The sequence below is a fragment of the Astyanax mexicanus genome, chromosome 1 (genome assembly GCF_023375975.1).
Source record: "Astyanax mexicanus isolate ESR-SI-001 chromosome 1, AstMex3_surface, whole genome shotgun sequence".
Lineage (NCBI taxonomy): Eukaryota > Metazoa > Chordata > Actinopteri > Characiformes > Acestrorhamphidae > Astyanax > Astyanax mexicanus.
In genome coordinates this window covers 112099946-112113345 of record NC_064408.1, presented here as the reverse complement: position 1 = coordinate 112113345, position 13400 = coordinate 112099946, and the positions used below count along the sequence as shown (strand labels likewise).

Here is a 13400-nt window from a genome sequence, read left to right as displayed (position 1 = left end):
ATAACGATTGAACAGAAGACTAAACAACTACATCTGATATCAGATGTTTAATGCGTTCACTCTTTACCTTTTTAACAGCTTCTATTCTTCTATTCACCTTAAAGAATTTTCCACATCTCCACAGTTCAGTTTTAGAAGTTTTAGAAGAGCATTTTCTCACATTTCACTGTCTGAGTCAAACACATTCAATGATGTTGAGGTGTAGACATATGTAGACTTAGCAGATTTAGAAGTTTCATTTGATTAAATGTTATTTTCTGTCTGCTTGTTTTTCTCAGTAAGAGCTTTCTGAATTAGTTCCATTCAGACCTGGCACCGGCTGCTACGTTATGCGAAGTCTATGTATACATATGTCTATGACATTATCAATCTAAAAATGGCGGCGCATGGAGCTGAAGCTAGTGTTATGGGATGTAAACAGAAGTTTTTAAATATGCTTCTTGTGCACTTTTTAAGTTATTTCTCGTTTTAAATCTCCGTATTTTAGCAAGAAGATGTGGAGCTACTTTGAGCTGGATAACAGTGTTATCCACAATGTTTTACTACACCAAAAGTCCATTTTACACCGGAGTTCTTTAATGTAAGGGAGTTTTTCCTTGCCAGTCACCACAATAACTGGCATCTCTGTGGTGCTACTCATAAGAGACCTGTTTTTCTCTGTAAAGCTGCTTTGTAACAACTTTTGTTGTAAAAAAACATTATATAAATCAATATTGCTGATATTCCCTTGAGGTGTATTTGTGTTTTCAATGCACTTTTAAAAATAATTCACAAGAGTACTAAATTGTTTAACCTCTTATCATCTGGGAGACAGCACAGGAACTTCCCTGCCAGAACCAGCGGGCTCAGAGCCAGCTTCTTCCCAGCAAACATCACTTTGCTGAACTCCACATTATGATCTCAGGGCACAGTGCCAGTTTTGCAATATCAATACTGTACATAATAATACTGATATATACTGTACTATAAAGAAGCACTGCCAATAGAATAGGACTCTCTGGAGCAGATACACATGAACCTGTTGACATCATGCTCAATGCCTGGTGTGGGCTAGTAAAGGGGTTTAAACCCCACAGTATTGAGCTGTGGAGCATTTGAACTGTGTTCTCTGGAATAGTGGAGCTTCATCCAATACTTTTGGGATGAGTTGGGAAGTTGGGGATGAGGTGGAGTGATGATCATTCCTCATCCTAACTTATTGTTATTTTTGCTGCTGAATGCAATCAAATACTCAGCAATGCTAGTAGAAAGCCTTCCTTGGACTAAAAAAAAAAAATCAGTCTATAATCATATTTTATTCATGATCAATGCAAAAATAGTCCAAGCAACCACTGATTCTTAAATGCAACATTTCTAACTAGTAATTTAACTGACACTAAAAATATAATAATTAATAATAAAATAATGAAAGAACAATTTATCCATTAAATTATCACTCAGCCCATACAAATCTCAACTCCGTCACTGTAGCCTCGTCACTTTCTTGTCTCCCTGTTCTCCTCCTCTCCCTTGCCCCTCGTTCTCCCACCCCACAATGATGTTCCTGCGTCAACACTTTGATGATTTGTGTTGCCATAGCAGCTTTATCTTAAGTCGAGATAAGAGTGTCTCTGTGGTCAGGACGCGTTTCCGCTGCAGGATTGAGCGGCGCACATTAACATTCTCAGAGGAGTAAACATGCTAACACAAGGAGCACTTACAATCATTTTCCACCTAATTCACCAACACCACACAAACTCTCCGGCTCATTATTCCACACCCCAGTCTAAAAGCTGTGTGCTTGCTTCCAAAATAGAGCTCTATATTAATCAGAAGGCTGATGGAATTTTTTGCGGCAGTCGTGGAAATCAACATTCTTACATTATCCCAATTTGGCAAAGCAAGAAGACAAACTATTTACATGTAGAAACTGAAAGATGCTGTATGAGTGAAACTGTACGTTTGTATTTATCATTTATTAGCCGTCTTCAAATAGTGGAAGGATAAGCACAAGCACATTTTTACACATTTGATGAAAAAAATTATTTTCCTGTCTCAAAGATAAAACTTTGTACCGTTTTTCTCAGTGTTTGTGCTGTATATTTTTAATGCAGTTTTTAGGTCCGCTTTTTCCCACTATAATTTGACTTACATGAGTAAGAATGGTATTGCACACAACCACTGTTAATTTACGCAACTCTTTGCAACTCTCTGCAACATTCTTACATTATCCCAATTTGGCAAAGCCAGGATATAAAGTGACTATGTAGAAAATGAGAGATGTTGTCTGAATCAAACTAAGCAATAAAATTGCATGTGTCCTGCATTAAGGGGCGTAGGTCAGTTTTACCCCCACATAAAAAGGAGGGGGGGGTGTAGTTGGGGGTTTATAACCTGTATGTGCTTGTTTAAAAGGTAACCTCTGACATCAGAGACATAAAAACCTTCATACTGTTTTATTTCCAAGAAGACACTTGCTGCATATTCAGCAATTAATAATATGCATTTAATATAATATATATCATATCGTCCCTATAGGTAACTGAGGTAAAGCCTAGGTTGCCCAATTTTCATAGTAAAATATCAAAGTAATTTAAATAGTTTGGATAAATCAAAAAGTGAATCTGAAATAGGATAGGGTAACCATGAACAATTTAAAAGGTTTGCAACTATAGATTAATCACATTTTACTAAAATTGTCCACCTTGTTGCATGAAATTAAAAGGTTATTGAATGTTATGAGTGCCAGAAGGCACAGTTCTAATAATAACCCATTTATGGAGTATGATTAAATTAAACGCATATTAACGCATTAAATTCACTGATCCCGGTATTCCACAACTGTTCCAGTATTCCAGAGCAGCGTGCGCAGAAATTAAAAAATACCAACAAAATTCTCTACCAATCACTGGATGAAAAAACAGTCTGGTTGTTTGAGTCCATACATAGAAATGCTCATTAAAGTTTCATAACAAAGTCATAGTGGCCCATGTGATGCTTCTACATCAAGGGTATAACCTCAGCTTCATTGTCTTTTTAATTGTTAACCAATATTGTGTTTAACAGTCTACTGTTTATTATGAGAGTAGTGGTCACAGCCAAGCATTTTCAGACAATCATTAAATTAAATATGGATTTATGAGACCACTACCCAATGTGCTGTCTGTGCACGGTATAAAAAATTATAAAGTTGAAAAAAGCGCTAAATGCATGGCCTTTCATTTAAAATGTCTGAGCTGAGAAATAGCTCTAGTATATTATTTGCAGAGTTGTTTTCTTTATTTGCTCCGCAGTGCTGTGTTTTTCAAGTGCCTTGTAGCTGCATTAAACGCCAACGGTTGGAAGGAAAGCTACAGAGACTGGAAATAAATCTTCAGTTTAATACTTTATCCTGAACTCACTGAAGAAAATGCTACATAATGCTGTTAGCTTCTAATTTAAATTAGCTTGTTTAAAGCAACATTATGTAGCATTTCTACCTTAAAATGGCAGCATCACTTTGCTTCAGTCCACATGCTTGTATTAACTTCAGTGACAGTTTTGCAGTGTATCACAGAAGGGAGTACACACCTCACATTTCTGCAGATATTTAAGTATAGCTTTTCATGGGACAGCACTGACAAAATGACACTTTGACACAATGAAAAGCAGTCTGTGTGCAGCTTATATAACAATCTTCCCTCAAAATAACTCAGTATACAGCTATTAATGTCTAAACCACCCGTGACAAAAGTGAGTACGCCCCTTAGTGAAAGTTCCTGAAGTGTCAATATTTTGTGTGGCCACCATTATTTTCCAGGGCATAGAGTTTACCAGAGCTTCACAGGTTGCCACTGGAAAGCTTTTCCACTCTTCCATGACGACATCACAAAGTTGGCAAAAAAGATGCTCTACTGTGTTTAGGTCTGGAGACATGCTTGGCCAGTCCATCGCCTTTACCCTCAGCCTCTTCAATATGGCAGCAATTTGGACATTTCGGGGTGTAGTCTCTTAGGGGTGTACTCACTTTTGTTGCCAGTGGTTCAGACGTTCATGGCTATATATTAAGTTATTTTGAGGGAGGTTAATTTTCACTGTTATATAAGCTGCACACAGACTACTTTTCATTGTGTCATAGTGTCATTTTGTCAGTTTTGTCCCATAAAAAGAGTTGCTGTATGAGGGATGTACTCACTTTTGTAATACACTGTATATCTCTCAGCTTGTCCAGAAATGCATGTGTAAAGTGTGTCCTTTTTGAGCGGTTCCACTTGCCGACTGTAGGGGGAGCCCATAAACAATAAATACAGATTTTAACATACTGCTCTAAGTCTGATATTTTAGTAATTAGGACAATTTTTTAAACTTTTGCAATCCACAACGTGAGCAATCCCAATCTATGTTTCTGCAAATGTGTCCTGAGAAGTGTTTGAGGTGTGGTCTTTTTTTCCCCCAAGTATTTAAAAGCTACTGTGTGTGTGTGTGTGTGTGTGTGTGTATTTAAGCCCTGCTCATCTGAAATGTCCAATGTGTCAGAGACGGGCAAAAGACCAAAAGACCCACTTACCGTGTCTGAATCATCACAGTCTGTTGCATCAGACTAAACAAACCGGCCCACAATAACCACAAAGCCACGTGCTAAAGTCATGAGCACTGTTAGAAAATCCGCACTGAAGGCTCAGATCAGGCTCAGTCTGGATCTGCAGCGCTGGAGATAAAGAGCAGAAGTGTTTGACTCACAGTTGGTCTTGTAGCTCCAGTATGATGAACTCCAGCTGTTCTTTCTCCAGTTTGTGACTGAGGTCGGCCTCTGTGAAACGCTGTAGTAGAGCTTTATTCTGGGAGACGGACTCAGAGAGCTGAGCTTCTCTCAAACGCACCAGCTCCTCCAAATAACCCTGTAAACATATACACAACCACGGGTTTGCTTTTATAATATATATATATATATATATATATATATATATATATATATATATATATATATATATATATATATATATATATATTATACAGTTCGGAAAACTGGAAAAAAATAAGAAATCACTTAAAAATTATGAGTTTCTATGATTTTACCAAATTGAAAACCTCTGGAATATAATCAAAAGGAAGATCACAAGCCATCAAACCAGGAGAGGCATAAAGTTATCCAAAATCAGTGTGTAAGACTGGTGGAGGAGAACATGCCAAGATGCATGGGAACTGTGATTAAAAACCAGGGTTATTCCAAATATTGATCTTTTTTTTTATTACAGACATTTTCCGTACATAAATTAACAATAGTGTATTTATATCACATAATAGAGCATATAACAATTGTTCACACTTGCCTTCTGCTCCAGCACCACTCTGTATTTCTGCTCTACTCTCTTGCACTTGCTGTACCAGCTGCTCAGGTCAGTGCGGAGGCTGGCGGCCATGTTGGCCTCAGGTGTGCTGGCCTCGCTGCCGCTGCTGCCCAGAGTCCGCATCTCCTCCTCATCACTGCTGATGCTGTCTGAGCTGAGACACAGAAACACACACTGTTCTTTAGGACAACATTCAGCATCTGTAGGGGATTCTGCAAGATGTAAACAGCAGCCTGGTAATTCTGTGTTTACCAGCTAAATAAATGAATGTCAGACCCACCTGCTGGTCATTATTAATAATATATTAAAGATAGACACTATTGTTTAATAATATTACATTATTACACTACATAGACCATAGTTCGCACTTGTTGCCTAAACTGTGGTCAGGCTCCTATTTAAGTATAAATCTGTGGGATTGGTTACAGCATATGATCATGTGGGAATCTGGTTAATCGCCCAATCACAGCAAAAAGCACTGCAGTCATACGTCATTCTGTAGTCCTCTCCTCGTATGCCCATATTTGGAGATTTTTTGTCCGTGGCAAAATCGACGGGCTTTTTTTCAAAAACATGCCTCTATACTCTGTGGTAAATAAATATGTTAAGAACTTTCTATGTTTTATTCTGTGTACATTTTCATCCAAAACATCACTGGATCCTCTGAATTACAAGATTATTTAAGAGTCTTAATGAGAAAAATGCTAGCTTTAAGCTAATGCTACAGCAGAGTGAACTTGACATTACAGCACAGCGGCAGAGAATGCGAGCATAATTAGTATAAACCAATGACAGTAATTAAATAATAAATCCACGAGGAAGCACTGCTCCAAAACTGAGAACTGAGCAGCTAAAGCTCATTTTTATATTATTTGCCTTTTAAAGCTCTATAACAGGCTACCCTGCTCAACATCACCAGACTGAAAGTGTTTTCATCTCTCTGAATGCTTTAATGATCCTCTGTGACGAAGAGTAATAATCCAAACCTTGATCCAACAGGAGCTCTACAGCCGGTGTCATATCTCCACTGGCTTCCTCGTGTTCTCTGCCACTGTGCTGTGAGGACAGTTCAGTGTGCTGCAGCATTAGCTTAAAGCTAGCATTTTTCTCATTACGACTCTTAAAGATGTTGTAATTCAGAGGATCCAGTGATGTTCAGGAGGTAAACGTACACAGAATAAAATGTAGAAAGTTCTGAACATATGTATTTACCACAGAATGTGATAAAGGGGAGGGGGGGGGTGAAAAGCCCATTCAATTTGCCATAGACAAAATACACTTAGACACGAAACTCCAAATATGGGCATAAACAACATGGCGCCGACTACAAAATCACGACACAACTGTGCAGTGGTCTATGTCATTTATAATAATCACATTATTGCAAATATTGTTTTATACGAATATGTTTAACTTTTTCTGAAGCATTTTAAATGCCCTTTTGCCCAATTGCACTCTTGGCTATTTCACCATTTATTAATGTTCCAGTTTAGAGAAGCTAAGCTGTATTTAGATTTTTCCGCTCTCAGGAAATACAGATTACCAATGTTTTTTTTTCAACTTCAAATTTTAAAAAAATGATGCAGCAAAACTTGAGAGAAGAAATCTGAAGCACTGTTTATGTAAAATTACTGCCTTTTGTATATACTAGTTAATTTTCTACAGTAAAAGGAATTTATTCAATAAAAAAATCAACCAATTTCTTATTGTCTGATTTTCAGCCTCTAAAATTTCATATTGATAACAAAAAAATCATATTATTCAGACCCTAAAGTGTATGGTAATTTAGTCTTACGTTTGTGTAAACTTGAGGTAAGGTGTGTAGTCGATGACGGCAGGATAGCTTCCATCCAAACCCTCGCCCTTCAGGCAGAAACTGAAAAATAAAGTGTAGAATAAATGTTTAATTCTGCTCAATTCTCTCAGATTCCGTTTGAACAGCTTGTTTTAATATAAACTTTTTTTTACTTGAAGGACATGATAGGGTGTGTGTGTGTGTGTGTATTTGTGATGTGTGTGTATTTGTGATGTGTGTGTGTGTGTGTGTGTGTGTTTAAGAGAGTCAGAGACTGTACAGTCTGTAGGGACTGAAATCAGCAGGCACATATGGAACAGCAGCTGTTTAATGAATCATTAACATTTTATCAGACTGATACATGGCTGAATGTCATTACCACCCTACAGAGAGGGAGCAAGAGAGCGTGAGTGCAAAAGAGCAAGCAAGAGAGAGAGAGAAAGAGGCTGAGAGAAAGAGAGAGATCTGAGAGAGAGAGAGAGAGAGAGATCTGAGATGTGTACCTGAAATCAATAGCATTTAGACCAATCAGAGTATCCGCCAGCAGACCCGCCTCCTCGCCCAGCATTATGGCTCCATCATCATAAAACCTCCTGGTGAACGTGTACCAGCCAAGACGAACAAAAAAATCAACAAAAACACACAAACACAAACAAATCAATACCATTACAGAGCTTTTCCTTCCTCCTCCCGATTCTGAGGTAAAGTGGAATTGATATTTTTAGAGGAGTGCTGGCCTGCTGTCTTTCAGAGGACTTGATTATGTAGTTTTTCAAGCAATATAATCATTGTTAAACTGAGTAGTTTATTTGCTCCAGACTGTTGGATGTCCTGGTCGATGTGCATGCCCGCTGTATTGAGAGGCTGGTACTAAATAACAACATTTGTTGTAAGATTAAAAAAATTGAAAGATTTTCAGAAATTTCAAAAAGATGCATTTTCAGGGATCAAAACCAAAAAATTAGAATTAATTTGTACATACAACAAAACACATGAAGCATCATCAGAGTCAGAGGTGGCAAACAAAGAGCGATTTGTTCTGTGACATTCTACATTTTGTTCCGATTTTTGAAAAATATGTTGTTGCTGTCCAATAAAAAACATGCATCTCTAAAACAGCAACTTTACAGGAGAGAGCTAAAACCTTAAAAACTATTAATGGAAGTCAATGTAAAAAGAGTTTATTTCAGGTAATTTTGGAGAAATTCTATTGGTCCATTCATCAAGAAATTTTGACACAGTTTAAGGGTCAGTTTGTGTGTTCAGATATACTTGTTTTTTTTCATTGCACAGCAACAATGTGTACTTTTACTTGTGTATTTCTGTCACTTAATTCTTTTTCTGACCTAAAATCCTTACTTGTTAGTCACAACATTTTCAGAACACACTCGCTACCAGCATTTTAATATAATTTTCTCAATCACACAGTTTCTAATCAGACAATCGATCAGTCTCGCTGCTTCTGTGAATCTGAGCTGCAGATAAGAGCTGCCTGCAGAGGCTTGTCACGGTGTGTTTGTTTTAGAAAAGGAGAGAAAGACCTTGTGGTTTTGAAGTCTCTCAAAGCAGCAGACATATATTCAGACAGACGCTTCTCCATCAAAGCAACTCTAATCCAGGCACGACCCTGAGAAAGAGAGAAAGAGAGAGAGAGAGAGAGAAAGAGAGAGAGAAATAAACAAATGACTTTGTGTAGCTTTTCTGCCTTCACTCGACCTTCATTTCTCTAAGCCACTATTTTTACTCACTGATTCTTGTTTATTTCAAAGGAACTCTCAGACGTCATAAAACCTGTATATATTAGTTGTTGTTATTTCAGTCATGCTAAATATAGACATGCCAGTAGCTTTATTGAATAGAAATGAATGAAATAGAGAGAGAGAGAGAGAGAGAGAGAGAGAGAGAGAGAGAGAGAGAGAGAGAGAAAGGAAGGGAAGGAGAAGATTTATTTTTAATGTTGTCATCAGATTAAAACGCTGTGATGAAATCACTGATATATTGATTCTTCTGGGAGACTCTTACATTTTTTATTCTGACCACTGATCCTTTTGGTGTTTAATATTATAAAAAGGAAGGTCTCTTGCCTGGCTGTGCTTTGTGTGTCTGGAAATTTTACTTTGCTTACATTACATGGACACAAGTATTGAGACATCTACACATTACATCTGCATGAACCTTCTTGACATCCAATTTTATATTCATAGAAATAAAACTATACGTATACAGATAAAAAAGTGAAGCTTTGTTGCGTACACACCTGCTCTGCATTCCACTTACAATTACATTTAGGGTATTTAAAAGATGCCCTTATCCAGAACGACTTACAAAAGTCCATAGCTAGTTTGTAGAGACTAGCATCAAGCATAGACTGTGTATAGCTGGACAGAGCATCGTCTCTCAAAAGTGAAGCCACCACAGGTCGGGCGCCCCCTGCTGTTCAGTTTCAGAAAGCTGTGTAACCCCACCCATCCCCATAGGTTTCAGTGGGAAAACAGACAACTTTCAGTCACGTTTTTTTCTAATATACTGTAATTCTACCTCCATTATTTAAATGCAACAGCTAGTGTAACCTCTGCTTATAATGTCAAATTTTTATATCCCCACAGAATTCGGTTTTTAAAACGTTATTCAGCTCTTTTTAAAAAGGTGTGGTTATTGTAAAAAGGCTGGTTATGGGCGGGACCAATAACAGACCGTCAGCTCCGCTCCGCTGCGCTCTGCAGCCAGTGACCGCGAGGCAGCCCTCAGGGGCGGGGTTATTTAAATGAGTAGGCTGTCTCTCCACTGTCTTTCTCCCTCCTCTGGTCTCTACTGCGCAGACTCGGGTATCAGGATCGGCAACATGGCGGAAGTTTTTGGCTTCATTTTCATTGAATGAATGGGAACGGCGACACGGCATCCATCTTTTTTACAGTCTCTGGGATCAAGAGATACATCAAGCTTTGATAATGTTTAGACAACCAGGAGAAAATTGGTTGGTGTGACTGGTTTAACTGGTTTAGGAACTCTTTAAAAGATGAGTCTTCATTCTGCAATTGAAGAGTGTGAGTGAATCTGCTGTTCTGACATCCAGTGGTAGTTCGTTCCACCACCTTGATCCTAGGCAGGGCAAGGTAAGGATTGTCTTCTGTTGGTCTTAAAGGGATGGTGGTTCGAGCCAAGCCGTACTGGAAGCTCTACAAGCTCTTAGTACAGATCTGGTTTGACCATTGCCATCAAGTATGAGGAAGCTCGTCCATTTTTTGGTTTGTAGGCCACTATCAGGGTTTTGAATCTGATGCAGGAGCAGCATCATGAAGCCAGTGAAGGGAACGCAGCAAAGGAGTCACATGACTGAACTTTGGAAGACTGAAGACGAGTCGTGCTGCCACTGATTCTGAATCAGTTGCAGAGACCTTATGGCTTGCAACAGAAGACCAGCCAGAAGACAACTGCAGTTTTCAAGTCTTTTTAAAATGACAAGGCTTCCTTGGAGAGAAACAGTCAGATTATCCAAATGTTGTAAAGGAGAAATCTGCATAATCAAGTCAGATTTGCAACATGGTTCGAGAACAATAATTGGTCATCCATAACTATGCAAAGGCTTTGAGCTTCTGCCAGTGGAGTGACCAGTGCGTTCTTGAAGGAGATGGTGAGATTGGAGTGAAGACATGTAGTTCCTGGGACAAACAGCCTCTGATTGGATGACTGTATTGTGTATCTCAAACTACTAAATGCACCCTACCTTCCTACCTATCTACCTACACTATTGGTCTGTGTTTAGTGTGATTATATTTTGTTAAAGGAGATGGTGATGTTGGATCCAAATGCAGAGCAAAATGGTTGCTTGTTTTTGGATTTATTCATTTATTTATTTTCAATTATATATGTTTACTCAGGCATATTTATAATTATTTGATTATTTGATTATTTGAGCTCTTTATAAACATGTTTTAATAGTGTTTGTATCAAAAAGAGTGTGCTTGTGGAACTTGGTTTGATTCTCCACAGAGGAGACTGGAAATGGGTGGAAAACAAAACCCTGAAGAGGTGCACAAAAAAGGCGGGAAACAGAACAAAGGAAATGCCACAAAATGGCATGTACAAATAAAAGACAGCTTTTACCTTCAAATAAGCCAGACCAAAACACAAACAAACTCTACTTCTTGCTTTCTTTTGAGATCTTTTTATGGCTTTCTTTTCAGATCTCTTTGCTTTATTTTGTGAGCCTTTGGCTTCTTTTGAGATCTTTTCTTTTCTTTTCTTTTCTTTTCAGTGGTGCAGCACTGCCCATCACACATTTAGGCTGAGATGCTGTGTGAATAACAGTGTGAAATCTCAAACAATTTGCTTTCACATTGAATCATTTATAATTTGTGATTATACAAAACCAAATCAAATAACTGTAAAGACACTAATGTCAAACATGCTGGCTGAAACATTTTAAAATAGTTTTTTTGTCTTAGATAATATGTGTATGTGGCAGAGTAATACTGAAAGGGCTTTAGTTTCTGTGTTGTTATTAATACTGACACTTCTACAATATCTCTCAGCCAATCACACTACAGTATTGGGATTAACTATAATATAGTATAATGTGGAGTTGTCTATCTTAGCAGCTCTATCAGACGTTGTGGATCTCTGCAGTTATTAACCTGTTAAATTGATTTACCTGTATACGGGCTACAGACAATTTGAGGGCTTTGAAATTTCCTACAGGACACTTGGAGAAGCTGCCTGTTTTCTCTCTACTTTTACTGTATATACTGTTCATTTGCATCCCTGGACACTTGGCACTTTACTGTACACTCTGTACCTTTTCACTCCTGGACACTTTACTGTACATCTTGTACATTTGCACCCCTGGACACTCTGTCACTTTACTGTACATCCTGTACTTTTGCACTATCTATGACTGATTACTTTCACACTTTGTATAGTTTTTTTGTATTTATATATTTATGTATATATTTTTAAGTCTCAGTTTATAATTTTATAGTTTAGTCTTATATTCCTCACTGTGCTCTTTTATTTTATTTTATAATACTTATTGTTTGTTTCTACTGTGTACTGTTTGTTTCGACTGTGTTGTGTAACTGCTACTGGCTGCTAAATTTCCTTCAGGATCAATAAAGTATCTATCTATCTATCTATCTATCTATCTACTTCACTTAATAATTTCAGATCAGTAACAAGAATCAACACAAATTCTGCATGTATGAAAATAGACGTAAGGCCATGAACTGGTTGATTTGTATTCAGGATTTGTATTGATTTCAAAAAGAAGTTCTGGAAAGAGCCAATTTTATGATTTTATTCACTATATTTTGACAGTTCCAGATTAACGTTCCTTATGATGATAACATGAAAGCTTTTATGTAATGCTTGAATAGAAATCTTCAAGATTTAGGGGTGTGATGTCAGGCAGAAATTTGACAAAAATCCTGGCCTATTAAAGGGTTAATCAGCATTAAAAACAGTTGAACACTTTTCTGCACTATGATCCTGAGCACTTGGACACCCTGCTCTGTAACTTATACATGATTGGACACTTCATGGATGAGTTACTGTGATTCCCAAATGCTTACACTTTTCAATATTAACCACTCACAGCTGATGAAGGAATATGAACCTGCAGGGAAGAAATTTCACAAGCTGTCTTGTAACAGTGTCATCCTATTACAGCACCTCTTTACAAGCACCCATTCTCTCACTAATGTTTGTACAGACAGACTGCATGGCTAGGTGCTTGTTTTTGTACAACTGTGGCAAAAGAGACTAAATGAAACAGCATATTTGAATGATTGAGATGTGTTTTCATGAGCTTTACATGCTATTACATGATGAAGATACAGATTCGGATTATTACCTTAGCTCTGGAGCTGCGGACGTTCTCCATGCTCTCAATGCTGTGGATGCAGCTGTGAGGGACTTTGCTACAGGCCACTCGCACATAATCCCAGAAGCTACGTGGACTCTCGTAGCCAAACCAACTGACCTGACCTGCGGAGAGAAGGGGGGAGAGAGGGGAAGTCAAACACACATTAAATTCCTTGCAGGACCTCTCACCAAAAGTGTAACAGTGGAAATTGTGTTTTTCACTAAACAGCTTTAAAGTGTTCTGGTGGTCTAAATGGATTCTGCTTCACTCCTTGGTGAAGGTGAGAGTCCTTCAAGCTGAAGGGCTTTGAGCTTAAATGTTCATTTTATGTCGCAGTGGTGGAGGGTAAAAGCTTCATATTGTATTTATGAGGAATGGACCAATAGAAATGACCAAACAGTGTGTACAATAAGTCATTATATAAACATACAGTATGATT

At 37.9% G+C, this 13400-nt stretch overlaps 1 protein-coding gene across 1 annotated transcript in view; it reads right to left on the bottom strand.

Moving 5' to 3' along the window:
• rundc3b (RUN domain containing 3b) overlaps positions 1 to 13400 on the bottom strand; it is a 44620-nt gene that overhangs the window by 9856 nt on the left and 21364 nt on the right. Inside the window, exons 3-8 of the mRNA XM_007242088.4 lie at positions 12950 to 13083; positions 8643 to 8728; positions 7605 to 7694; positions 7102 to 7182; positions 5289 to 5460; positions 4699 to 4856 (exon numbers count right to left, since the gene is read on the bottom strand). Of these exons, the coding sequence (XP_007242150.1) occupies positions 4699 to 4856; positions 5289 to 5460; positions 7102 to 7182; positions 7605 to 7694; positions 8643 to 8728; positions 12950 to 13083 (721 nt within the window). The remainder of the gene's footprint in view (positions 1 to 4698; positions 4857 to 5288; positions 5461 to 7101; positions 7183 to 7604; positions 7695 to 8642; positions 8729 to 12949; positions 13084 to 13400) is intronic.